The sequence below is a fragment of the Chlorocebus sabaeus genome, chromosome 1 (assembly GCF_047675955.1).
Source record: "Chlorocebus sabaeus isolate Y175 chromosome 1, mChlSab1.0.hap1, whole genome shotgun sequence".
Lineage (NCBI taxonomy): Eukaryota > Metazoa > Chordata > Mammalia > Primates > Cercopithecidae > Chlorocebus > Chlorocebus sabaeus.
Genome location: NC_132904.1, coordinates 33,504,471 through 33,531,772, shown reverse-complemented (window position 1 = coordinate 33,531,772; position 27,302 = coordinate 33,504,471). Strand labels below are relative to the sequence as shown.

Here is a 27,302-nt window from a genome sequence, read left to right as displayed (position 1 = left end):
GATTCTCAGCAGGGTGATATGTGAAGAAAGTACAGTTGTCCCTGGGTATCCATGGAGGCTTGCTATCAAGACCCCTAGGATACCAAAATCTGTAGATGCTCAAGTCCTTTATATAAAATGTAGGTGTATTTGTATATAACCTACACACATCCCCCTGTGTACTTTAAATCATCTCTAGATTATTTATAATACCTAATACAATGTGAATGCTAAGTAAATAGTTGTTATACTGTATTTTTGTTTGTATTTTTTTTTTATTGTTCTATTGTTATTTTTATAACTCTTTTTTTCTGAGTATTTTTGATCCACATTTAGTTGAACCCACAGAAGCAGAACCCGTGGATACAGAGGGTCGACTATAGTGCATAGTGTAGTAGACACTGTTGGTGCCCCACCAAGGTGCCTTTTAGCAGGCTAGTGCACCCAAACTCCAGTTGCTGTGAGTCCTGGCTGTGACCATCACACAGCTGCACCCTTCTGAGAATTACCTTTGACTGAAAGAAACCTAGTCAGGAAATGCCTGCAAGGTTGTGATCTCCTCCCTCCTACCTAGGGAGACAGCCCACAATCAACGATTGACTGATTCTGGGACACAGTAGCCAGTCCTCTTGCCTCAAAGGGGAGCAATTCTCTGGTGTCTTTCACATTCCAGACTGGGGCTAGATTTCCAGTGGACACATGTCTCGGCCGTGCTTCTTCCTCTGCTCTAGGCTCCTTCTCTCACTCCCTTACATGGTTCAACTGAGAGTATTCCCTCAAAAAGTCTCTTGCACTAAAATCCTCATCTCAGGTTCTGCTTCTAGGGAATCTGACCTGAGACACAGTAAAGGAAGGGAGACCTCTCAGTTATTCCTTCTTCACAGTAACTCTTAAAAGCATCATTTTTTTTTCCATTTCCAACCAGACCCATTTGTCCATTTCTCTCTCAGCCTCCTAAAATCTGCAAGAGCTTTCTAATTGTATATGATTCTTCTCCGTCACATCGGACATTCTATACACCAATCACAGCTGAATTTTCCTAAGACATCAATTTTATCATTACCTAAAGAGAAAACTCTTGGAACTAGTTTTTGAAGTTTTCTCCAAGTCAGTCAGTCAGCCAGCCAGCCAGTCAGTCAGTCCATCAGGGGCCTGTCAGGCAGTCAACAAATACTTGTTGAGTATATCCCATGTGCCAGATTCTGTGCAAGGAATATGAAAAAAGACACAAGTCCTTTTTCCTAACCTTATGTCTAACAGAAGTTTACAGACAATCTGATGCCATTGAAATTTTCTGTTCTTGTCTTACCCTAGTTTGAAGCACTATTTTACCTAAGCAAATCTGTTCATTAACCCTGTTCACTTTTAACCCCATACTTCACCTATTCAGACTCAAGTCCTTTCAGGATCCAGTTTAAGATCTTCCCGTATTGCTCCAGCCAACAACAGCATTTTGGTCAAAGCCATTCAACAAGTCTCTAGGACATTCCAAAATTTCCCACATCTTTCTGTCTTCTTCTAAGCCCTCCAAACTGTCCCAACCTCTGCCCATTACCTAGTTCCAAAGTTGCTTCATTTATGGGGATCTTTACAGCAGCGCTCCACTACCTGGTACCAATTTACTGTATTAGTGCATTTTCACACCGCTAATAAAGACATACCCAAAACTGGGTAATTTATTTAAAAAGAGGTTTAATTGACTTACAGTTCAGCATGGGTAGGGGGGCCTCAGGAAACTTAGAATCATGGTGGAAGGAGAAGCAAACACATCCCTCTTCACAGTATGGCAGGAAGGAGAAGTGCAGAGCAAAGAGGCAAAAAGCCCCTTATAAAGCCACCAGATCGAGTAAGAACTCACTCACCATTATGAGAACAGCATGGGGGGGACCACCCCCATGATCTAATTACCTCCCATGAGGTATCTTCCCCAACATGAGGGGATTACATTTCAGATTACAATTCAATATGAGATTTCCGTGGGGACACAGATCCGGACCATATCAACTGGGGAACCCTCCTATTTAGCAACAGGAAGTGATTCTTGTGTACATCACCACTCCGAGGACATGTGTTTTCATATCAAGAAATGTGGTTCGAGGGCTGACAGTCAGGGTAATGTAAGCATTATTACATCCAGAGGCAAGAAGAAAAACAGAATCTGACTCTTCCATGCCAACACAGAGAAACTGAAGGTGGTCAGCAAAGACTTGACAAGGCTTCAACCCTGGTGAGGAAGAGGCTATTCTCAAAGGCTGGGGGTGAGTGGAGTGAGTAGCAACAAAATAGTGAGAAGACTATAGGGCATGTGGGGCAGGGAGCCAAGCAATTCAAACAAGAACCCTAATGCCATCTAAATCTACTTTGAATTTCTAGGAAAACATACTGGCCATTATTATTTTTTAAATTTATTTTTACTTTTATTATTTTTTTGAGATGGAGTCTCGCTATGTCATCCAGGCTGGAGTGCAGTGGCATGATCTCGGCTCACTGCAACCTCCACCTCCTAGGTTCAAGGGAGTCTCTTGCCTCAGCCTCCTGAGTAACTGGAACAACAGGCACGTACCACCACACCCAGCTAATTTTTCATATTTTTAGTAGAGACAGGGTTTCACCACATTGGCCAGGCTGGTGTCAAACTCCTGACCTTGTGATCTGCCAGCATTGGTCTCCCAAAGTGCTAGGATTATAGACGTGAGCCACCATGCCCAGCCCTCATACTAGCCATTATTAACAAATGCTTCCTAATGCTTCCTACATTTCTGTCTTTCATTAACTTTCTCATCTCCAAAAATTCAAAAATTTTCAACTCCTGGGACTGAGACTATCTGGTACCTTTATAAGAATCAGGTTAAAAGGCTAATCAGAGACTCAAAAGAATGCAATCATTTGTCTCTTATGTACCTTTGACCTTAATGGCCCCTCCCCACTTCAAGTTGCCCCATCTTTGCTTTGAGTTGTCCCGCTTTTCTGGACCAAACCAATGTTCACCTTACATATATTGATTGATGTCTCATGTCTCCCTCAAATGTAGAAAACCAAGCTGTGCTCGGACCACCTTGGGCAACTGTCGTCAGGACCTCCTGAGGCTGTCATGGACATGTATCCTTAACTTTGGCAAAATAAGCTTCCTAAATTGACTGAGACCTGTCTCAGATATTCAGAGTTCACAAATCTCAACAGCAGTAACATCCGAGTTCCCCTTTGGATTGTTCTTGAGTCTCAACCTTTTCTCCTTTGGAATGTTCTTGAATCTCTACCTTTTTCCCTTTGAACTGTTCTTGAATCACTACCTTGTCAATAGTTCTTTCAGCAAGGTCTCTGTCCTACACAACCAACTGCCAAAGAAAGGGCCCTTTTCTCACCTGATCACCTTATCCCCTCTAAATTTGCTAGCCACACATGGTGGCTTCCAAAGCAATCAGACCTAGACCTGTCCCAGTCTTCCTCTCCTTAGGTACTTTTCTCTGGAAACTTAAGATTCTGCTGGGTTAGGATGCAGGTGGTGACCAGACTCTAGTGAAGACCTAAGGTTTAGCATAACCTTGGGAAATAGTGCCCAAAAGGGTCGTATCTCAGCTGCTCAGGGACTGCCATGTCTGCCTGACTGTTCATATACTTACTCTCCCAAAGCACTCAGAGAACCTTATGTTCCAACCACAGATTATATTTTATTTCATAGAATCCATGTCTTATTTTATTTTCATGGTTTATTTTTAACCAAACCATGAAAAAGATAAAGTACTTCTTAGCTTGCCTTTCTGTTAAAAGGTCTAACTACAATATAATTATATTTCCTCAGTCTACTTCAAAAAAGCCAATGTCTGTCACAAAATTAAATAAATCTGGATGCTTCCAACATTATAATTTTCCATTTTGCTTGTACCAAAAGAAGACTGCCTTATTCTACTTCTAGAATAAAAAGTAGCAAACTCGCAACTTCAGATCCACAAGCTTATTAAAAATCCTAATTTTAAAAATTCATTCTCTTGTAGTTGGGCAATAAATTTGAAAACACAATGCTATGACTGTCAAACAGGTATAGATAATGACATTAAATATGAATAAGCACATCATTTCATGAGTGCAAGATGAGTTTATAAAATACAAATGCTCTGACAGTAAGAAAACATACTGCTATATTCAATTATATCATCTGCCCAAAATACAATTGCTTCTATGTTTGGTAAATAGATTAAATCCAGGTCACATTCCTGCATTCAACTGAGTTTCTAGTCACTCCCTTTTCTCTAAATACTTGCGCTCTTTGTTTCTGCATGTTCTTAAGTGTCATCATTTATTGCTATAGGCATGATGGCTATATTTAACTAATAATGACAGTGGTTGTCATTAGATTTTAACTCAGTAACACTAGTCTGACATATCATTTGAAGTATGTCTTCAATTTACATTTGATTAAAATTACAAACATCCCATCTATTGTGCCAATCAAAATGTTGTCACCCTTTCCCTGAACTTTTCTATGAACTTTCTTTAAATAAGTTATGGCAGCTTAAAGTTAAGGCTAGCCCTGGGTCATGAACATATTTTAAAATACAACTTTTGGAATGGAGCAGATTAAGACCACTTGGGGCTCCTTTTATAAAAGGCCTTGATTTTGACCTACACATAGATATTGAGAGCTCAAAGCCTTTAACTCAGATTCCCATATCATGCTGTGTACATAACTGCTTGGCAGGTATTTTAATTTGGTTGTATTTATTTCGAGATCTCAGACCTAGCAAATACCTTTGTTAGTAAAATCAGATATGTGTGACAACTTGTATGAAAACCTTGTGGAAACATACCTAGAAAGGATGGAGCAAAAGAAGGAAAATAAATAAGGGCAGGTAGAAAAATAACATTTTAAGTAACTATCATATGCCAGGTTTTTATATCATCTTCTTTACTTCCCATAATACATCTGCGAGATGTAAACTTTTGTTTTGTTTTGTTTTTTGTTTTTTTGAGACAGAGTCTCGCTCTGTCACCAGGCTGGAGTGCAGTGGCATGATCTCAGCTCACTGCAACCTCTGCCTCCCGGGTTCAAGTAATTTTCTTGCCTCAGCCTCCTGAGTGTCTGGGACCACAGGCGCGTGCCACCATGCCCAACTAATTTTTGTATTTTTAGTAGAGATGGGGTTTCCCCATGTTGGCCAGGATACAGTTGATCTCTTAACCTTGTGATTTGCTTGCCTCAGCCTCCCAAAGTGCTGGGATTACAGGTGAGAGCCACCACACCTGGCTGAGGTGTAAATTACTATGCTCAATTTACAGATGAAGAAACTCAGGCTTAGCGAGATTAAGTGACTGGCCCAGGTTCACACTCTAGTTTGCTTTCCTGGCAGTGATGAAGAAAGTCGAAACAAAGTTTGTTATTGTTATTTTCCTGAACCCAGCCAGCTATTCTAGGAAGGTAAAAGTGGACACAAAGTTCTCACTAACTTGAAGTCTTAGTTATGTTTATAAGACGGTATTCTAAGTTTTCTGTTTAGACCAGGGGTTTATAGACACTTAATTTTCAAATAATTTACCTTTATTAGAAATATCCAAGAGTCATTTAAAGTATTACTTCATCTATATTACAGATAAGGACATTGAACTACAAACCAGTTTGCCCAAGACCAGACACAGGGACTAGAATCTTGCAACATCATCCGACTTCGAGTCTAGTGTCCTTTAAAATAAACAATAATGCATTTCTCACAACTCTCCTAACAAGATATCTAAAGCCTTCAAAAGTGAAAAGTTCGAATAGCAAACCGCTCAGAAAGCATAACTATAGAATATATAAATGAATTATCAGGTAAAGTAACAAGCAGCGTAGGCAGACAACTAAGTGATTTGCTTTAGAGGTAACTGTTTCATTTTCAATTTTGTAAAGGCATACAAGTTAACAGAACAGTATAGGTTTGCAAGCATCTGTATAGTAAACAAATGCAGTCCCTGTGAATGAATATAATTCAACATTTTGTGGTTATGTCAATAATTTAGGTGTTTTTCAATGATTTGGTATTTGACAATATAAAGAGATGCTGCCAGTCACATGCAGGCTATAGATTTTCCTACTGGCTAAGAACACTTTATTGGTCCATCTCATAATTGTCTTGAAATCCATACCTATTTTATATAGTAAGGATATTCTATTCTTTTATTTACAGATTTAAAACTTTGGAGTAGAAAATACATAAAATATTTTTCCTATAGTTTTACCCTCACTTACATAAATAGAAGGATCATATGCTGTCTGAGAAGAAAATGGTTATTTTTTTCTCCATATTATGCCATCTTCCTCCTTTTGAATATATATAGAGTAGTGGAAGTTAAAATGTACAAACAATCTAACCTAATAAATACACTATTCAAACCAAAAGATAAAAGGGAATTTGGGAAAGTCAGTCCTAACTACTGTAGCTGACTGAATGCCCTGCAGGTGAACACCACAAAGGCTGGTATCTGCTTTGGCAAGACTAAAGCAGCCATTGGTGTAGGCAGCACTATAGCATTCTGTCTTGAGATCTAGCAGCAGAAATATTAAGGTATGATGTGATGTGAGTAGTGGGTCACCTATTGAAACTTGTGCTTTTAACATAACAATTTAAAAATCAACAAATTCAGTAGACATAAAATGGAAGAGAATATAATGCATGAATCCAGGTTCATTAAACTAATGCATTTTTTGAAAAACAAAATATGACAGAACATTTCATTATGGACGCAGATATGAGAAAAAGTGTTATGCTGCTATTTAGAATGTGTCTTGTGTGTCGTGGAATTGAAATATTTCCAAATCATCAATAATTAAAATGATGAGAATCCATCATTTCACTGACACTTCTACATGAAAAGATGGCCTATTTTAAATGTGCTCACACATATTCTTGTCAATCACAAGCTGTCATAGCAAATTATTTCATTTTGTAGATCACATGGCAGTTAGTAGAAAATATCTAGGCTTAAATTTAGATCTTAGGTGTAGTATCAAGAATTCCTTTCATGCATTTTTTTCTGTGACTACATCTTTACAATACAGGATATAAAAGGTTTAAAATCTTATTCATAATACCAAGTTTCACTTCTTGTTAACAAAACTCAGGACTGAAATGAATCACTGTAAATGATCATTCTGAAAGCCCAGTAATAGAATAGGATATATAGGAGAGAGTAGAAATATAAAACCAAAAAATTTTAAAGACAATCAGAGCTCCATACAATAGAACTTGGACCTAACGAATTAGGTCTAAACAGTGTTTTCCCCTCATCTTATTTAAGATATTCAGGCAATCACAGGGCATGAACCATTTATTATGCTATGTTTGCATTACTTACATACAGCTTCCAGCAGTTATAAAGGAGCTGAACTCATAAACCCCATGGATCTGATCCAAGATCCATGTGCTGTGTCACAATTAAGCAGAAGATTCAGGAAACTGTGAATAAAACCTAAACCACATGGCCATGAATCAGAAAACTTAATATGCCTTTTCAAACAATTCATTAACTGCATACTCATAATTTCAATGAATTATTAATAAATGTAAAAACTTTAAATGCCAGAAGTATAATACCTAATAAGGCATCATTTTCAACAGTATTTATATAAAATATTTCTATGTTCCTGATCTTTTCCTTATACAATTAATATTTCTGATTAAATATTCAACTTTAAAATGTAAGAATCATTCTAATACTGCATTTCAACAAGGAATGCTTCATGTCAGTCTTGACCTTGGCCTGACCTCCATATGAAAGCTTTGTGTTTCAAGGTATGTGATGAATAGCTCTGTGGCTTTCTATTAGATCCAATGCCACTGGTTGTCAACAGTGATGCTCAAAAGGCGTAGTAAAATAGTTAAAATATCAGAGAAGTTCTGTCGGATTTTTTCTGTCTTAGTAAGTCTGGAAATCGTTCTTAGGCAACTTCCTCTATCTACATTGCTTTTCCAATGAATAACGAAAACCAATGAAGTATGAAAATATAATGGCCAAAATATATACAGACTTGTTTGGCCTTCCAATGCCAGAAATAAAATAAGATCCATTTGATTTATGTTGTAAAATAGTTTTCTCAGTTTGAAGGATTTATAACTTACCTACTCAGTTTAAGTTCCTTAAAGGCCAGGACTTTTATTCCTATGCTGGGGCACACATAGTAGGTACTCAGTAAAAATATGTTTTTTTAAATTAAATCAAAATTTAAATCAGAGATGAAAGAATAATGATAAAAAATAAATCAGACTATGAGCCACAGCTTTTATCTTTCTCTGACCTGGCCTAGTATCTAGCACATATAGACTCTCAATAAATGTTTATTGAATGAATAAAAGTCTGTAAATTAAAATAATGACCAGTTACCCATTGTATATAAAATATTTATGCTCATTTAGAAAGATACATCAGTAACAATCAATTCTGCCAACTGTTTTCCCCTATTTACCTTTAGCATGTTCAATTTTCCAACTTCTGATCATGTATCTTTAAGTTTATCTACCACTTTCAAAGTTATTCATACAAGTTTTTATTTTAATGGTACATTTGTGGCTAGTTGGAAAATTATCGATTTATCTATAAAACAGACGACAGAAAGGTAATCTTCAAGCTGGTTTTGGTGGTTTGAAGAAGTGTATGTGAATATGTGAGTGATATATTACATATCACTCACATCAAGTTAAATGTTACCTTTCATATATAAATGTATATATATTTACATTTATATTCTTAACATTCTGAAAGAAACCAAACATCATTGTTTAAGCTTATCTATAAGCTTAACTTGGATGAATGGCTTTTCCCCATTATACTTATCCTAACTCTTTTTAATGGACATGAGATATGCTAATCTGTGTCCAAGCTCACCTACAATTTCTTTTCTCAAAAGACAAGGCACATCTGCCACCTGCTCTACTCCGTGTCCCAGCAACAACTGTCGAGCAGCATAAAGATTGATTATCAGTCAAAAACCATTGCACAACACCAGATTTTGGTGGGTTAAGCTTGCTGATCCAGCAAGAGATGGTGTGAAATTTTCAGGAATGTGTGCCAACATTTTGGTGCTAAAAGAACAGCAGTGCATGTCACAGTGAAACACAGCCAAAGATATGCAGACAAAGCAGAGAAGTTTTTTGTTCTGGACTTGGCTTTTGAAAAGGATAAAAGAGAAAACAAAAAGTAGGAGGAAATTAGTTAGTACATTTAAAAATCATCCACCAAGCTCAGTCATGTGTGTGACATTATTATTTTAGGAATACATGTCCAGGAGATTTTCTTCTTAGCTTAGCTGTAAATAAGTTTTATATGTCTCTTCCACAATACCATTATTCATATAAAAGGCAAGCATTTCTTATTAATAACAATAATCAAGGATCTTAATGAAGCAATCATTACAAATATATCTGAATTTTTTAAAGTCACAGAAAAGTATTTGCCCACTGAGACTTATGTTTTTATATAAGCAAATGATTCAACTAATATAAAATTAAGGCAGCCAGCCATATTTTAAACTTAAAGCAAAATGTGAAAAATATATGAGTCTACACTATCAGATAGGTAATTTTCAATGAGCATTATAGCAACAAGCTTCTTCACAAGAACCAAATAATCTTAAATTTTCTATTGAATTCAAGAAATTGCTTATTTCCTGAAGATCAAGTTTATACAAGAGAGAAATGCTAGTATGACTTTATACAATAACATTAACAAAAGGGAGATTTTCATCACTTCATCTGTAATGAACTCCAGAATTACTTTTATTCTACTTATGCAATTACTGCCTAGACTTGCCTTTGATTCACTAGCTTTATAGAAGTTGCAGGAAAAAATTACTTCTAATAAAGTATAAAAAGCATAGGAAAGTACAGCAGTCAGACACACTGAATTTTTATGGCAAAGTCCTTATTCCTCATGTTATTTAAATCTGATTACCATACATAGCACTTGATACCAAACTCTGGGTACAACATGCTTGGAAGAATATTCTTAGATAGTAGTGCTTTTATTTCTCTCTTAAAATGTATTCTTATCTACTGAAGAAAAAAATAATGTTTTTTTTTTTTAATTTTAGAAAATCTCCACATTTCTGAAATGTTGAAAGAAATGAACTTTTTGGCAAACCTTAATTGAAAATATGTGTAGGATTGTATTATACATTTTAAGGTAAAAAATAATCAAGCTGGAACATTTATTATGAAATGTGTTATTAGAAGAATCATATGTATATAAGAAATGTATGTTCATTATTGGCCACATTTTCATAATTATGTTGATACTATCTGAAAAAACACCAAGAATGTAAATGAATAAATGATACTTAAAACTTTGAACTATTTTCTGAGAGAATAAGTCTAATGAATTATGTCTATCGAGTGTCACAGAAACTAAACAGTAAATTCAATAATCTCTGATTTAATTTATTATATTTTCACCATTTAACCTCCTGCAGGCTCCCTAATGTCTATTCAGATCTATATTAAATTAAGCACCAATGCTAATGAAGGGCAATAAACGTGGCTGTCAGTGGATTTTTCTTTCATTAAGCACATTATCCTCTTACTGAGCTGTAAATGCGTAAACATTAGTTTTGTTAAACCATGCAAAAAAGACAGGATGAAAATCATTTTTTAATTGCACCCCTTAAGCAATTCAGTATGTGTGGGGGTAGGGTGTTTTTTAAATCTTTTTTACCTTTAATTTTTTTGAGTGGATTTAAAAAGGGCTCTCCCGTTGAAACATAAACATCGGCTTCATGGGGTATATCTTCAGGTTTGAGGGCTTCCTTGCCGTCTGCCAAGAACACTCGTCTTGCGGCCATGTTCAGATTCAGCTTTTCTGTGCACTGTTCCAGCAGCTAGAAGAAAGCAAGAGGTAAGTCAAAGTGATTTACGACAAAGAAAGTAATATATTTTCCTCAAAACGAAAGGTTCCAATGATCAAAATAGAAACCCAACTGAGTCACTTGCCAAGTTTAGTAACTTGACCAATACAGTTATTTTCTAGTAGTTGAAAATATAGAAATAAAAGGTAAGTCACAGCATGAAGCATATCTAATTATTGACTAATTTTAATATTTAAAAGATCTGTCATTTTAATAACTGTACAAGGTATAATGCCATTGCATCTGTTTAATTAAATACACTATTTATATATTGAATTTTTTTTAAAAAGAGTGAAATTCCTATGAAATCTACATATATACAAGCAATCTGCAGATTTAGATTCTTAAAAAGAAAATATTAACAATAATTTTCTCAATTTTTATATTATAAAGAGAGTAAGGGAAAAAAATAAAGCTCAGAAAACTTTGGAACACTAGTTACCAAGGTGATGGTTGGTACAGTAACTTTGGCAAAAACTGTTCTAGATCCATTTTTGTAAGCTGTTACTTTAATCACTCTTGGTTGAAGTTTGTGTCTTTGAGACAATCTCTGCCAATTCCAGGCTGACTGAAATTTTAAAGAAGAGAACTCTGCAACCCTGAAGAAAAAGAAAAACAGAAAAATTGATGCATGCTAATTAGTAAAAACATTTAAATAAATATTATCCTGGAATTTTTTAAACAGATATAAGCACTAAAGATTGTTCCTATGTATGTAAGTATACCTAACAAAACTTTTTATAGGATAAGATTGTTGTTACAGAGTAACACTGTCACTATTTAAATATTCAAAAAAATTTTAAACACGGTGTTTGCCAAAACTGCTCATATAAAACATATATATCAGAATAAATGATTTTTTATCACTTTACTTATAAAACACAACAGTCCTTTAAAAATATATATATCATATGCAACTAAAAGTTATATATATATGATATGTTCTGATACCAAAAAATAGTAATATGGTCTCAATATCATGAAACAGCAAATGGCTAAGATTCTACACAAGTTTTCATGTTTATCAAAGTTCTTTAATTTTTTAAAAAATGATTTAAAATTCAAAAATATTTTGATTTTAAAATTTTGATTCCAAGTTTAATTGTATTGCTCTTATTTCAAATTGTCTGGAAGTGGTGAAAGTGAAGATTTCTAAGTTTCATCTTCGGGCAAAACTAATTTTGATCTTTATGATTTTTCTCAGCAGAAGTATGTGGTAAACTAACATGTCAAATTTTCTTCATAATTCTCTAACCAAGTTAATTTGTAATGCCACAGAAGAAGAGTAAACATTTTAAAATAAAAATGTCACGTAAGTTAAAAACACAACATATTCACATATTCAAATATCTGAAAATAATGGGGTATTAGTTTCTTGGCTTGATTGGTATTAGTTTTTACCAATATTTTCTTCTGTCTATGAACTCTTGTGTTAACAGTTTACGATAACAATCTTGACGTGAAAACATATTTACAAAATGGTTTTATAATAATGTCATTCAATTCTGTTTCAAACTATTGGTTAAATATCAAAAGAAAGCATTTTTATTTTTAAATAAGTTGGTGTGAGCAAAGATATTTCATGATCCTAGCTTGATTCTGCTTCAAATATTCTTTTCAGAGTTTCTGATTACCCAGGTTGAAATATATCTCATATTTCCCACAGTGTAATTAACAACATTCTACTCGAGTGCTTTCAAAGAAAAAAACAAAAACAAAACCATAGAGATGTGTTACATTTTAATGTCTGAGATAGTCAATTGAAACATTATAAATTCTGCTCAAAGGAAAGAACTTCAACAGTAGGTTAAAAAGAACAGAGAACAGCTTTGATTACCTCAGTTGACCCACTGGAGCACTGACAGGTCTGTTTCTCTTGGATGCTGATATAAAACAAGAATTATTTTTACTGTTTGATTTGTAGCTATCTAGGTCTGATATTTCATCACGGCTGTGATCTGATGCTGTTTGATGTGTGGAGTAATCCTGAAGTCCTGACCCTGCTGGTACTGCTGCTGAATGCACAAGTCTGTTGGGGCCAAACTGAGGCTGCAAATAATCATCAGTAGTTTTAATAACTGCTTTTGCTTGGGATGACATAAACTCTCTGGAAGAAACAATGCAGGGAAGAATATAATTAATTGACTTGTAATCATTTATTAACAAATATCACATAATAACGAGTTGTGTGCTATGTGCTACACAAAATACTACACACTTAGCCATTATTTTGTTTAATGCCTACAATATTCCTGGGAAGTGGTTATTATTTTTATTCCCAATTTACAGATTTAAGAAATTGAGACTCAGTAGGGTTAATTAATTTGCCCAATGTCACATAATCAGTAACTGACAAGGTGTAAATTTGAACCCAAGCCTGTCCTGAAATAAAATCCACATTCATAACCATTAAGCTTCATTGCTTTACTTAATTCAACCAAAAGGAAGCTTGCATAATGATTAAAACAATGTAAGTATAATTTTTAAATTCTTAGATCCACTTTATTTTCTAATACTTACTTAGCACTCTGCTGTTAAAAAATATGTGGGTCCTACCCTCAAGAAACTTGCAAACAATCCCCCAATAGAGAATATATGTTAAATAAACTGAAAATGAGTGTGTATTAACCTTAAAGATGAAAAGAACTCATTGAAGGCCATTTTAGAATGGATGGGAATAAAGTTGGTAAAGCCTTCACAGCAGACCTGAGATTAGCCTAACTAACTCATCTTAGTTTGTTCAGGACTATCCTGGTTTTGGCACTGATGGTCACACATTCCAGGAACTCCCTCAGTCTCAGATAAACTGGGTCAACTGGTCACCCTACTGATATTTAGGCAGGAAGAGTAGTATCTGGATGAACTATGATGGGTGAACAGGGGACCACATGACCTGGAAGAATATATTAATCTATGTAGACACCAAGTTGGTAGGATGAATAGGTATAGAATATACTGGTATGATAAAATAAAATAAGTTTAAAAATATTTGCAAATATTGAGCTCTGTGGTGATCAGGCATAGAGGATAGTCAGGTTCCATGTATTACTGTAATTGGAACTATCTTTGCACAAACCAAATCTGCTTCTTTCCAATTTGCTCATTCTTCAATAGTTATTGCATAATATAACCCCCCCCGAAACACACCCCCAATTATAAATTAACATATGTTCAGTGTTGAAAGCTCAGCAGGGACTGCCCCTCCTCCAAATCTTTCACATCCACAAATGTCATTACAATCACAATTATTTCTTCCAGCCTGCCCTCTTTATGCTCACAAACAAGTAAAATGGTCAATTATTTTCTCTGAAAAAATGAATGGTAGTCACACATCAGAGGGAAAACAGATGTTTGTGTGTGTGTGTGTGTGTGTGTGAGCTCATGCAGTGGACCCAGGGGAACTACACCTCTGGTATCCAAGCAGTTGTATTCTGCTGTTGTTGTTATCACATGTTTCTATCCAAGTCTGCCCTGGACTGAGTACAGTACTGGGGAGAGGAGCGGCCTTCCCTACGCTCTGAAGATCCAACCAGGTTCAAAACTGTGGCAAACAGCGCCTTGAAAGGGTCTTTGGACTCTAGCTCTGGCAAAGGTGGGACCTCCCTTCAGACCACCTAAGCCACTCAGATTTTGATAACAGTGGTGAGTGATGGCATGTGGTAGCAGTCATTTCAAACTGGCAGTGTTTCTGCAGCAACAGCAATGGAGCTTCACATGGTCACCAAGCTCTTCAACCTGGGGGAAGACCAGTAAACAGCCAGCGGAAAGAATCACAGATCTCATAAACAGTTCCAAGTTTCCAATAAATAGTTACTTGAAGAGCAGATTCCCATATTTTTTTAAAAAATGGAATTCCCTACTTAAAAGTAGAATAAGGTGTCTTTTTTAATGAATGTATTTTGTTCATTGTGAAATATTCTTATAAATATACTAATGATTTTAATATAATAATCCATTATTCCACCACCACAAGGCAAAAGGTTTTTATTTTTTCATATTCTAAAGTTATAATCCTGTTATATCCTCAATTCTATCGCCTTCTGACTAAATACTGTTTTTCACGGTATTCACTAAATACCATTATTCATGTTGCTCTATGCTCTGTATGGATTTTATTGGAATATAATATTTTATCAACTGTATTGATATAGCCCTCTTGTACCTAGTTATGCATAGGCTGTCTATCACTTTTGTTTGTCACACACATCTTCCCCCTCTTCTGGTAACAGCACTTGCTTTCTTTTGGGAATGCAAACTCTTCCCAACTCCACATCATCCTGATAGGGTAAAGACAAGAGATTATAGGAGATTTACCCAGTGAATAGTAAAAATAATTAAATTTAAACATACGGTTCAACTTTATAATTTATATCTGAAAGTGGGAGAAGGGGTAGTTTTTCATGTTAAAGAGTTAATATTATTGGTCCACTATGAACAGTCTTCAGCTTTGATTTGTTTTACAACATTGATGACAGGTTTTCAGTAATTGTTTGTTTTTTTTTTTTTTTTGAGAAGGAGCATTGCCCTGTCACCCAGGCTGGAGTGCAGTGGCGCAATCTCAGCTCACTGCAACCTCTGCCTCCCAGGTTATCACATGTTTCTATCCAAGTCTGCCCTGGACTGAGTTCTGCCTCCCAGGTTCAAGCAATTCTTCTGCCTCAGCCTTCTGAGTAGCTGAGACTACAGGCACATGCAACCACACCTGGCTAATTTTTTGTATTTTTAGTAGAGACGGTGTTTCACCATGTTAGCCAGGATGGTCTCGATCTCTTGACCTCATGATCCTCCCACCTTGGCCTCCCAAAGAGCTGGAATTCCAGGCATGAGCCACTGCACCCAGCCTCAGTAGTTCTTACAGAGTCTCAAACTCATCTTTCTTATAACAATTGATGTGTGTTTCATAGCTTGTTAGGTGTTGGAGAGGATGATCACATACCCTTGCAAAGCCAACTTGTTCCACGTGGGAATTAAACCCACATAGTCAGTTTGCTAAATTGGTGCTGGAATGAAAGGTGTTAGGTTCATTCAGCTTTCAAGAAGCAGAGAGGCACACATAGGCTTCAAGTGATAAGGCTTATTATCAAGATACATAGAAAGTTACAAAAGTAAATAAAACCACTCCTGCAGGGCACAAAAATTGGAAGGCCATTCATGGCTGTCGAGGATACACTAGTGACTTAATTCTAGTAGACTCCATGCTTTTTGACTCAGCACCTCCTATCTCTTTCTGGGTCTACCTGCCTCTTCTTCATACATCATGATTGCCTGATTTACCTCTATCCTCCTCCTCTTTCCTCATGGCTTCTGCTAACTTCCTCTATGTGTCTCATTTCTGTGCTAAATTACTTTCTTCAGTCTCTGTCTATATGACTTACATTCAAATTCCTCAAAGAGTTTAATTTCATCACTACCCAGGATAGGACACCCCTGTTGAGTAAAACTCTTATGTGAGGCAACCTCATGCTACTGGCAAGCCTGCATATGGGAAAGTACCTATTAATGACCCAGCTAGAGATAGGACAGCAGGATGCACACTGGAGGTACACAGGAGGTAGGGTGATATGGGCTCTCAGTGCCTCCCAAACAGGTAAAACATAATTGGCAGGGGACTTGCATGGCCTGTCTTGTACAATAAGATGAGCAGAGACATGATATATCGATTGATTTTAAAAGTATTCACTAAAATACATCATACAATTTAAATTTCTGCCACAAGTGTTTAAATGTAACAGCTGCTGAAACAGTGCCCTGATTCTTTTGATTATTTTAATATTAGTCATTCATTTCTAATCAAAGAGGAATATAAGAATACAGTACCATGATTGCAGGCCCAGTCTCTGGACCATTTGGCTCAATAGTCTATGTCAATGTTGGCCCAAAGGGATATGGATCAAAAGGAAGGATTGTGCTTCTTGACAATCCTAAAGATGCCAAACTTGAGGGTGAAGAATTTAACACAAACTGCCAGCATGATAACCTGATCATCATAGTACAGAAATTTATTACTCCCTCAAAATCCTCCCCATTTATTACTGAGAGTCCTCAAAGTGGTACATTATAAATTTCTAAAACTATCTCCTACGTACCTATAAAAATATGTTGGTGAGAGTCACAGCTGTTTCCACTCTCTTCTCTCACTGCCTCTCTGCTGCCATGACCAGTCACAAGAACAATGAGGTCCATGCCAAGGTGCTACCTCAGAGTGTTCCCAAAGACTCTAGTGCCTGGGGCCAGAACAGTCTAGTACAGGGATGATGGAAAGAGACATCCCTCCAACTGTGTCCTATTAAGTCACCGAAACTCTGAAGCAGCTCAACTTGTGGGCAGAGCCCCAAGGAGTCTTCTTTCAACAGTCCCATCAGCTTTTGACCCTTACTTGCCCAATTATAGGGACTCTTATCCAGGACAGGCAAGGTATAAATCATATATCATGCCCTTCGTATTGACAATGATAATAACAATACTAATAGCTAATGCCTACATAGCATTTATGTCAGTCACTGTTCTAAGCATTTTATATTTATTTATCATTTAATCCTCACAACGGCCCTTATATTATTATTCCCCTTTTCCAGATGAGTAAACCAAGGGCTTATGGTATTTGAACTTATATCTACAGTCTTACTGTGATGGTTAATTTTATGTGTCAACTTGACTAGGCAATAGGATGTCCAGATATCTGAGGAAACATTATTTCTGGGTGTGTCTGTGAGGATGTTTCCAGAAGAGATTAGCATATGAACTGGTGGACCAAGTAAAGCAGATGGCCCTCCCCAGGGCAGGTGGGCATCATTCAATCTGTTGAGGGCCTGATTAGACCAAAAAGGCAAAGAAGGTTGGAATCTGGCTTCTTCTGCCTTACTGCTTCAGCTGGGACATTAATCTTCCCTGTTCTGGTCACTCTTGTTCTCAGGCCTTCAGACTCAGATTGGAAACTACACCAATAGCCCTCTGTCTCTCAGGCCTTTGAACCACACCACTGGTTTTCCTAGGTTTCCAGCTTGTAGATGGATAATCATGAGACTTCACAGCCTCCATAATCAGGTGAGCCAATACCTTATCCTATATATATATAATATATATACAAAATATGCAGTATATGGACTGGACATGGGGGCTTATTCCTATAATCCCAGCACTTTGGGAGGCTGAGGTGGGAGGATTGCTAAAACAGGGAGTTCAAGATCAGCTTGGGCAACATAGCGAGACCTCATCTCTAAATTACAAAAAATTTTAAAGTCAAATAAAATATTTATTTTTAAAGTATAAATTTAAAAATAAAATATTATAACCTATTGGTTCTGTTTCTCTGGAGAACCCTAATACATTTGCTATTTGTTTTCTGTTTTACCTATCTGTTCTATGCTCCTTTTCACTTCTTTGTTGTCTTTGTTTAGATTAAAAAATAATTTTCCATTATTTCATTTCCTCTTCTATTAGGTTGTATGTTATACATTTGCTTAACTTTATTTTTATTGGTTACACTAGCCATTTCAATATGAATCCTTGTCCCATTAAAGTTTAACATAATTACTTACTCATTACTTTCCAGACAATGCACAAACCTTAAAATACATTATATCTGTTTATTGTTGCTTCCTTGGGCTGATGAACAATACCTTTGTTCCCATTCTCATTAATAGGTGCATCTGTCTTTCAGGGGTCCTAGCTTTATGAAGGGAGCTCAGCTCCAAAGTCTTCCTTGCTTGAGCTTGAGGTTTTGCATCCTGTTCTTCCTGTGCTTCTTGAGAACTATTAATTATATACATTTTATATTATAATTTATTTTAAGATCCACATTTTTAAGATCTACATTAAGATCTATACAGCTATCTTTTCTAAAATTCAGTAAGTTATATGATAGTTTTGCTGAATTTTGTCTTTCCCAACTGATACTAAATTTAATTTAGTGCTGTGGTTACTTTTATTTATTGGCCCATACGCAGTCTCAATGAATAGGTATAGTTCCTTTCCATGTGAATTCCTAAACCAATTGTTCTAGAAAATGGTCTTTTGTCCAAAGACAAAAACAAAAACAAAAAACAAAACAAAACCCTCACCTTCTCCTCACCTACTGTTGAGATTTTCCATAACATTCTGGAACCTGGGCTAATTTTATAACATAGATTTTCTTTTTAATATTTCTGTCAGATTGATCATCTTGTCCTGGAAGTGTGTATGTCTCTACTGCAAATTTTTCATTGCCTCTGTAAATAACTCACATATAAACAGACAAAGTAGTTCCTTTTTCAGTATGATTTCTATGCCAACCCCATATGATGGAATGTGTTTCCTCCATGTGCATCCATACCTGCCCTGGAAGATTTGATAGCCAGAATTACTATATCTCTTTGGTTATTTCCTATCATATAAAATGCTAGCCCTTAATTTCTGTCAAATATTTCAATTTATCATTGTATTACTTAATCTTTTGCCATGATATAGAAGCATTCTTTTTAAGCCTGAAGTTTAAATTCCACTGAAATGGATTAATACAAAAACGTTAATCATATTACTTCATAAGTATACTTTCTTTAAAAATCTATTTATATATCTAACCTACTACCTACCACTTACTTCTCCATCCATTATTAGTTGTACATCTGTTGAAGCACAACAAAGTACCACAAAATTAGTGGCTTAAAATAACATCTATTTCTTAGCACACTATTTCTGTAGGTCCAGAGTCTGGGCAAAGCTTAGCTGGATCCTCTGTTCAGGATCTCACAAAGCTGAAATCAAGGTGTCAGCTGGGGCTGCAGTCTCATCTGATGCTCAGGGTCCTCTTCCAAGCTCATTCAGGTTGTTGCCAGAATTCAGTTCTTGACTGCTATAGAAGTTATATTGACTATCATCTTTTTTGAGGTCAGCAATAGCTTAGCTTTCTAAGTTGTCTGTCTATGATCTCTATCATTTAAGAGTTCATCTGATTAGGTCAGGCACACCCAGAATAATCTCCCTTTTAATTAATTTAAAGATAACTGATTGTGTCACTTAATGACATCTGCGAAAATCTTTTCTCTTTTGCCATATAATGAAACTTAATCATGATGGCGATATGTCATTGTATTTACAGGTCCTAAAGATCTTAAACATTGAGGAATTTACAACCCTCTTCATATTTCAGAGTAGCTTTAATTATGCTTACTCTCTGAAATTTTCATTAAATCTAGTTTACAATTTTTGCTTCACAAAGCAACAACTAAGTAATCTTTAAGGTCTAAAAATACAAGAAAATATTCTTAGGAAGGAATACAGGAAAAAACAGGTAAGTAGACCATAAGAATTAAGGAGATGACTACAGATTTGATAAGAACAAATTTTCTACTCATTTCCTCTCCTTAATGGCATTAGTAAACCTTAGTGACTTTTTATAGCAATTTGAAGAAAACTCCTAGTAAAATCATACTTCTTGGTCTCACATTCAACAATTTCTACCAAGTGGTGTTGCTCATTACTCCCCTATAATATCCCTCAGCTATAACTGCACCACATTGCCTTCCATAGTTCCTATCTGCACACCTTTTTACCAATAGTGTTCACTCAGCTAATCTATACCTATTACTGTACTTCTTTCAAAAAATAAATATTTAATAAATGTTAATCTCAACTCAGAATTTACATTTTCTAGAACATCTTTCATAATAACATTAATTGTCAGGTGAAAGAGAGAACTATTAAATAGTTACACATATAAATTTACAATTACTGATCACGATTAGCTCTGAAGGAAAAGCCCTGGTTACTGAAGGGAAAAATTCCAGGGGTTAGAGTCACGGAAAAGGCCTCACCAAAACTGTTTAGGATGGCAGGACACATAAGAGAAGATAATCCCACCAGATCCTAGTTATTCCTTATTCCAAATCATTTCCCCAGGCCCTTTGTAAAAATTGATGTCCTGTTTTGCATATTGCCATGTTTGCTTTGTTATCTGTTACATAATTTCAGATGATTTCAGATCCCACTCTGCAAGAGTAAGATCCTTGTTTTACATCTGCTATATTTTCACAGGAACTCAACCAGTGGTTGATATGCAGGAATTATTCTTTGATAATTATGACAGCATGCAAAAATGTATCAAAATGCCACTGAAAAGAAACAAACACAGTTTAAGAAATAAAATAAAAGAAAGCTGAAGCCAAGAGTTATGTCAGGTAATGTTGATTATCTGTCTAAGTCATTTCCCCCATTTCTTCTTGGATAAAGTCTCGGTTATTTTTAAGAATTCATCTTCCTTATATGCCCATGGAAAGTATCCGATGATCAGCTCCAGTGAGTAAATCTTCAGTGGTCTAAAGCCAATGATGGTAATTTCATTTCCCTTGACCCTGGCAGGTTAAGTAATCTGCTTGTGACCTAATTCTGGCCAATGAGACATAATAAATCTTTTAGAGAAAGGTTATTTGCCCTCATGAAAAAGAGATGTAAGTGATCAAACATTCATCTTCTTTACTCGGACATTGCTGAGTGAACATGTGATGAGCCATCTTGCAAGCAGGAGGGGTCAAGCCAAAGGATCTAGCCAATATTCTGAGGATGGCAGAGGGAAAGACACAATGAGCCAGACTTTTTGATAACACTGCTGAACTGCTGAATTTAACCCTAAAATTGCTCTCTCTCTGAATTCTTCTTACATGAAATAACGAATGTTCCTCATTTTTAAGTCACTTTCAGTTGAATTTTGTTACTTTCCACTGATAGTGGCCTAACTTATATAGTCAGCTTTCCACTACTGCATTAAATGTAATGGACATGTGGTGTAACGAAATTGATACTCTGAATTACTTTTGCTTTATTTTTTGTTTTATTAAACACCTTTATTAATATTGAATTAATTTCATAATAAGATAAAATATAAACTATCTGCTATTTTCTAAAAATTCTACTTTTACTTAATCAGGAACATGTCACCAGAAATTTCAGCATAAGCATAAAATGACATGGAGTTTTGATTTTCCCTCTTTATGAAACACAAAACATCCTTGCTACATTTAGATGTCTATGGCATAAATTTGCATGTGGCTAATAATTCCATTCTTAAGCAGGAAATGTGGCTACTTTGACAGACCATGGCTCCAAAACAAACATGCAGGTCTAAGTTATCACATAATTTGGATGTGAATTCAACAGCAGGATAACGAAATGACAGTTGCCAAGGATTTGTACTTGCTGTCTCTTCATACTAGTGTTGCCTGTCAAAATGTCTCTTTTTCTTATACAGAAGCCATAGAATTTTTGTGGATAGCAATTACTTACAATATGAAATGAAGTACATCAGATCTAACAACTACTCTTTAGCCCTTCATTATTTGGTAGTCTCTTTGTTAAATGTAGTCAACCATTTTCATCTAAATTATTTATTTATACTGTATATCTGACAAGCATATATTTCTTGCTTTAAATTCTTATGGCATTTAAACCTTCCTGAAGAGTTTCTTTTAATATTATCATTTGTAAAACTTATCTTTATTATAGTACCATTTTAATGGTAATTAAGCTCTCAAATTGAAATATATACAAATAAAATATAAACATAAAGCGAAATGACCATAAATATGTTCAATAATGAACCACTAGTTTAAAATACTGGAATACAATCAATAAAAGAAATAACCCTACTTATGTTTGGTGAATGCAAGCTTTTATAAAATTTCTTAAGCCCACAAAGCACAAAGATTTTATTAAACTTCATCCTGCCCTTTCTCCAACTTGCTTAAACTTCCAAAGATACAAATAACTTTCTCCAATTGCTAGATTCTCTGATAAAATACAATTTAAACATCATAGAAAATGAGTAATAAAAGTAAAAAATTCCCCACAAGTTTTACTTCCAATTCCAGAAGAAAATGCAATTCTAATTTGGCCTAAAAATGTTTATAAGGGTTTTTCCAACTGCGGAGCAATTTCAGGATATTTTATAACACATAACAAATTTTTACTTGCAACTCAATGACTGAATAATAACCAAAATGTTATGTTCAAACTACATATATACTACATAGAAGATATTCAATAAGTGTTTGTTAAGTTAAACTTGTTTACTTTTGCAGAAGAAAAACTTCTAAAGAAGAAGAACAATTTCCAAAATTCATAAAGACACATCTGAGCACAGCATCAGGGGCATAAATCATTCCACCCAAAGGAAAAAAAAGTTTTTTTACTTGTATAAAAGTACACAGGAATAAAAATAAGGCATATGTGAAATTTAAAACTGAGGGTTTATAAATATTATATACAACTTTTCCAGAAGAAAATTTTCAAAAAGAAACAATGATCTAGTCTTTTAAGATTTTATAAAGAAAATATTATATTTATATGGAGATCTGCAGAAATATTTTTAAAGGCTTGAAGGAAAAATTCTGGAAAAAGATTATGAACTGGAGAAAGTATAATTTGTTGGGTAGTAGCAGGAGTCTAAAACAGTGAAGGTGTTAGCATGCTTCATTCACTATTGTTTCCTCTCATTCCCGTCTGCCACTCATTCCATGGTGGGAATCGACAGTTCATTTTTGGAATGATGAAGTTGCTAAACTTAAACTGTCCATAGAAAAGGCAATTGATCTAAATGTTTATATTTCAAAAATGATCTAAGATTCATTCCAAGTAAAAAGTACCCAAGATAAATGACTTAAACAGTGACTGAATAGATTAGGTATCTGTTAGTATCCTTGAAAGCAAGATTTGCTTGTGAAAAAGTAGCTTTGATAATGTACAACAACAACAAAAATGGTTAGTATTTACTTTTTAAAAACTGATTTCAGTTCTCATTTAATTTACTAAAAGTAATTTTCCTCCTCAGGGAATTGTAAGAGTTGGTAATGCTTTATATTTCCGATAAATGCTGTAGTGTTAGATCCATTTGAGTTCATGCCATACCTTCTTTACTACTACTGAGCTGCCAGCAGGATAAAAAATACTGTAACTTCCCATTATAAAAATCATTAAATCACATCCCTTAGATGATCATTGGCTGAAAATCATTAAAACAACATATTTTACATGTGAGATGGAAAAATTTACTAATCGTTTACAACATTCTCCTAATGCAAAAATGCAATCGTAATTTGGAGATCTTCCACTTCAGCATTTGGAGCGCTGGATATGAACATGGTGAAACTATGCCTGGATACCTGTTACTAAAAAATAACTGATTTTGTCATCCATGTCTCCAAGACTATTTCCCGATTCTGGGTCACCTGGGAATGCATCAGACTACAGCTGAGCAGGAAAAGTTTACTATTGTGCTACTTTCCTGGAAGGAGCCACAGAAATGAGGCAATATTTTTTTTATTCACATGACCTCCAAATGGTGAGTCAAAAATGAGAGGATGAAACCTCTGACATAATAAGCTGAAAACATTTATAATGTTGGTGTTAGTTTTCTTGTGAGGGGGCATGTCCTGGCACAGAGGTTTTCACTCTGTTATAAGTAAATGCAGCATGGAGTGACAGCAGAGGAAACACATGGAAAGGAAGAACAGAGGGAAGGAGAGTGGATAATGTAAATATAACGAAAAGCAAACTGATAGCATCAGATAATAACAAGAAAATAAAGTGGTCACTGTATGGCTACTTTGAATGGACTTAATATATATACATATATATGTAGGCATATTTTGTAAAAAGTACAATGTATTAATTAATGAAGAAAGCACAATCTCTGTAATACAAGTAGGAAAAATAAATTGACTATATTTTAATGATTACTTCTCATAAAAAGACCACAAAGATGGTAGAAGAAAGGTGGCAAGGAAAACAAGAATGAGACAAAAGAAGTTTTAACCTCAATCAGGAGGTAAATGTCCTTACTCATAGAGAAAATTGCCTCTCTCTGATAATCATATTAATACCAATGACTCTTAAATTACCATTAGCCTTTATGAACTTGACCCCTTTCAGGTTGAAACTCATCACTTTCTTTTTCATGAAGGTAAAAGACCTCTGAGCATTGTCTACAGCTTTCCATTTGATTGCCAAGAAGAGGGTTACTTCATTTTCTTGGTTTATCATAATCAAAGTTGATGGTAACAGGCAATAGTGACAGAAAAGAAGTTAGGATTCAAACAAAGAAACAAAAGAAGCACAATGAAACAGAAACTATAAAAAACAGGCAGTAGGAAAGTGTCACATGAGAAGAAAGACTGACATATAATGAAAAGGACAAATAAAGCCAGGGTTAAACTGACTAACAATCAAAGAAAGCAAATAGGAAAAAAGCAGGAACAGACTGAATAAGTGAAAACACATTTAGCTTTACCAGAAAAAAATAAAGTAGCTAAAAATGCACAAAAGTAGTTAGAATAAAAAGTGAATGTATCACCATTTTGAAGTAGCAAATTGGAAATAAATAAATATTAAAGGCAATAAAAATATGTGCAAGTACACATGATATTAGAATTGGCATTTGTATAAAGGAACATTTAATCCTATTTAGAATTCTTTTTCTAATAAGTCATGAGTGACTTATGTCCCTAAAATAACACACAGGGTATTCATTTTTTTTTAAAGTTGCATTGTATAAAGGATCTCATACACTACTAATATGCACTTATAGCTGAGAGGAATAAAGCAAAACAAATTAGCTGAAAGTCAAGGTTTCACTTTCATCTTAACCTAGTGACACACACACACAAATAAGCAAACACTCAAACTGATCTAGGAAATAAATATGATCTAGGATTTCCATAAGAAGATTAACATAATCCTTAATTTATAATGTATTGATTTTCTTACAGTCTCAGTTTTCTACTTAACATAAAGACTATGGCATCACACTTAGCCAGCCAATAGTTTATCAATGTATGACAAATACCTTTTAGTTCTTTCACTTTCTAACAGAGAAAAGCACAGGAAGAATACCCCTGTCTCCTCTGCTTTATATTTCTGATAAATGCTGCAGTGTTAGATCCATTTGAATTCATATCATACCTTCTTTACTACTACTTACTAGTTGTGTGAGCTTAGTCAAGTTAATCAACCTCTCTCTGCCTTTGTTTCCTCATAGGTAAAACAAAGGTAATGAGACTACCGTCTGTCTTATATTCCTCCTAGGGGTTTTTGTTTTGTTTTGTTTTGGTTTGTTTTGGTTTGTTTTTTAGACAGAGTTTCACTCTTTTTGCCCAGGCTGGAGTGCAATGGCGTGATCTTGGCTGACCGCAACCTCCAACTCCTGGGTTCAAGAGATTCTCCTGCCTCAGCCTCCCAAGTAACTGGGATTACGAGCATACGCCACCAAGCCCTGCTATTTTTTTGTATTTTTAGTAGAGACGGGGTTTCACCATGTTGGTCAGGCTGGTCTCAAACTCCCGACTTCAGGTGATCTGCCCACCTTGGCCTCCCAAAGTGCTGGGATTACAAGCGTGAGCAACCGCACCTGGCCTCTAGAATTGTTTTCAGAACAAAATTGATATAATGCAGGTTAAGTGCTAAGCATAGTGACTGGCACTTAACAAGTACTACCTGCCATTATTGTTATTATTGTTATGCTACCTGTTCAAGTCAGATCCCAGAGATAATTTACGTTTACTGCATCATGTACATTTTTTCTTCCCATAAAGTAGAAAAAAGGAAGGGCTCTACTCTAAGCAACAACCTCCATAACTTAACACATCTCAAAGTTACTTATTTATATCAACTGTACTCAATTTTTTTTTTTTTTTTTTTTGAGACAGAGTCTCGCTCTGTCGCCCAGGCTAGAGTCAAGTGGCATGATCTCACCTCACTGCAACCTCCACTTCCTAGGATCAAGCGATTCTCCTGCCTCTGCCTCCCCAGTAACTGAGATTACAGGTGCTCATGATCATGTGTGGCTAAGTTTTTTGTATTTTTAGTAGAGATGGGGTTTCACCATGTTGGCCAGGCTGGTCTCGAACTCCTGACCTCAAGTAATCCACCTGTCTAGGCCTCCCAAAGTGCTGGGATTACAGGCATGAGCCACCTTGCCCAGCCAAGACTGATTGAACATTTAAACTATTTTCTAGAAACAATTTTATCCTCTTCAGTATTTAGTTTAAGCTGCTTAAATAATGTTCTTACCTTGGTAAATCGTTCAAAATATATTTGTAAATTGGGTTTACAGTATTCTCATCCAAGGTGTCTTCAGGACTACTTTGCTGTAATACTTCCATTGTTTTAGTCAAGGGGGATAAGGAAGACTGAGATAGTGCTTCTCTGTGATCTTCTGCTCCTATTTTTGTCATTTTCAGCTAAAAATGATAAAGAATGTTATTTAATTTTAAATGTAAAAGTCTACTAGATTACAAGTAGAGGCTGGGTATTAACTACAACTTACTTGTCATCATGTTATTCTAGACCATATAGCAATTATTAAATGTGAAATTCCCTTAGAAATTAACAGATGAGAGCCTAAAGAAAGAAAAAAAATATGAATCTAAGTCTATAATTGGTATAATACTGTTTAAGAATGAAAAAAATGGGCCGGGCGCAGTGGCTCACA

At 35.3% G+C, this 27,302-nt stretch overlaps 1 protein-coding gene across 3 annotated transcripts in view; it reads right to left on the bottom strand.

Annotated features, from left to right (window-relative positions):
- Positions 1-27,302, bottom strand: part of DCDC1 (doublecortin domain containing 1) — a 505,142-nt gene that overhangs the window by 439,774 nt on the left and 38,066 nt on the right. For all 3 annotated transcript variants that reach the window (XR_012093393.1, XM_008002854.3, XM_073017517.1), the window contains exons 4-7: positions 26,882-27,051; positions 12,684-12,953; positions 11,289-11,445; positions 10,657-10,819 (exon numbers count right to left, since the gene is read on the bottom strand). Coding sequence is in view for 2 of the 3 variants with exons in the window: in XM_008002854.3 (XP_008001045.3) it covers positions 10,657-10,819; positions 11,289-11,445; positions 12,684-12,953; positions 26,882-27,045 (754 nt within the window). In the remaining variant the exon portion in view is untranslated. The remainder of the gene's footprint in view (positions 1-10,656; positions 10,820-11,288; positions 11,446-12,683; positions 12,954-26,881; positions 27,052-27,302) is intronic.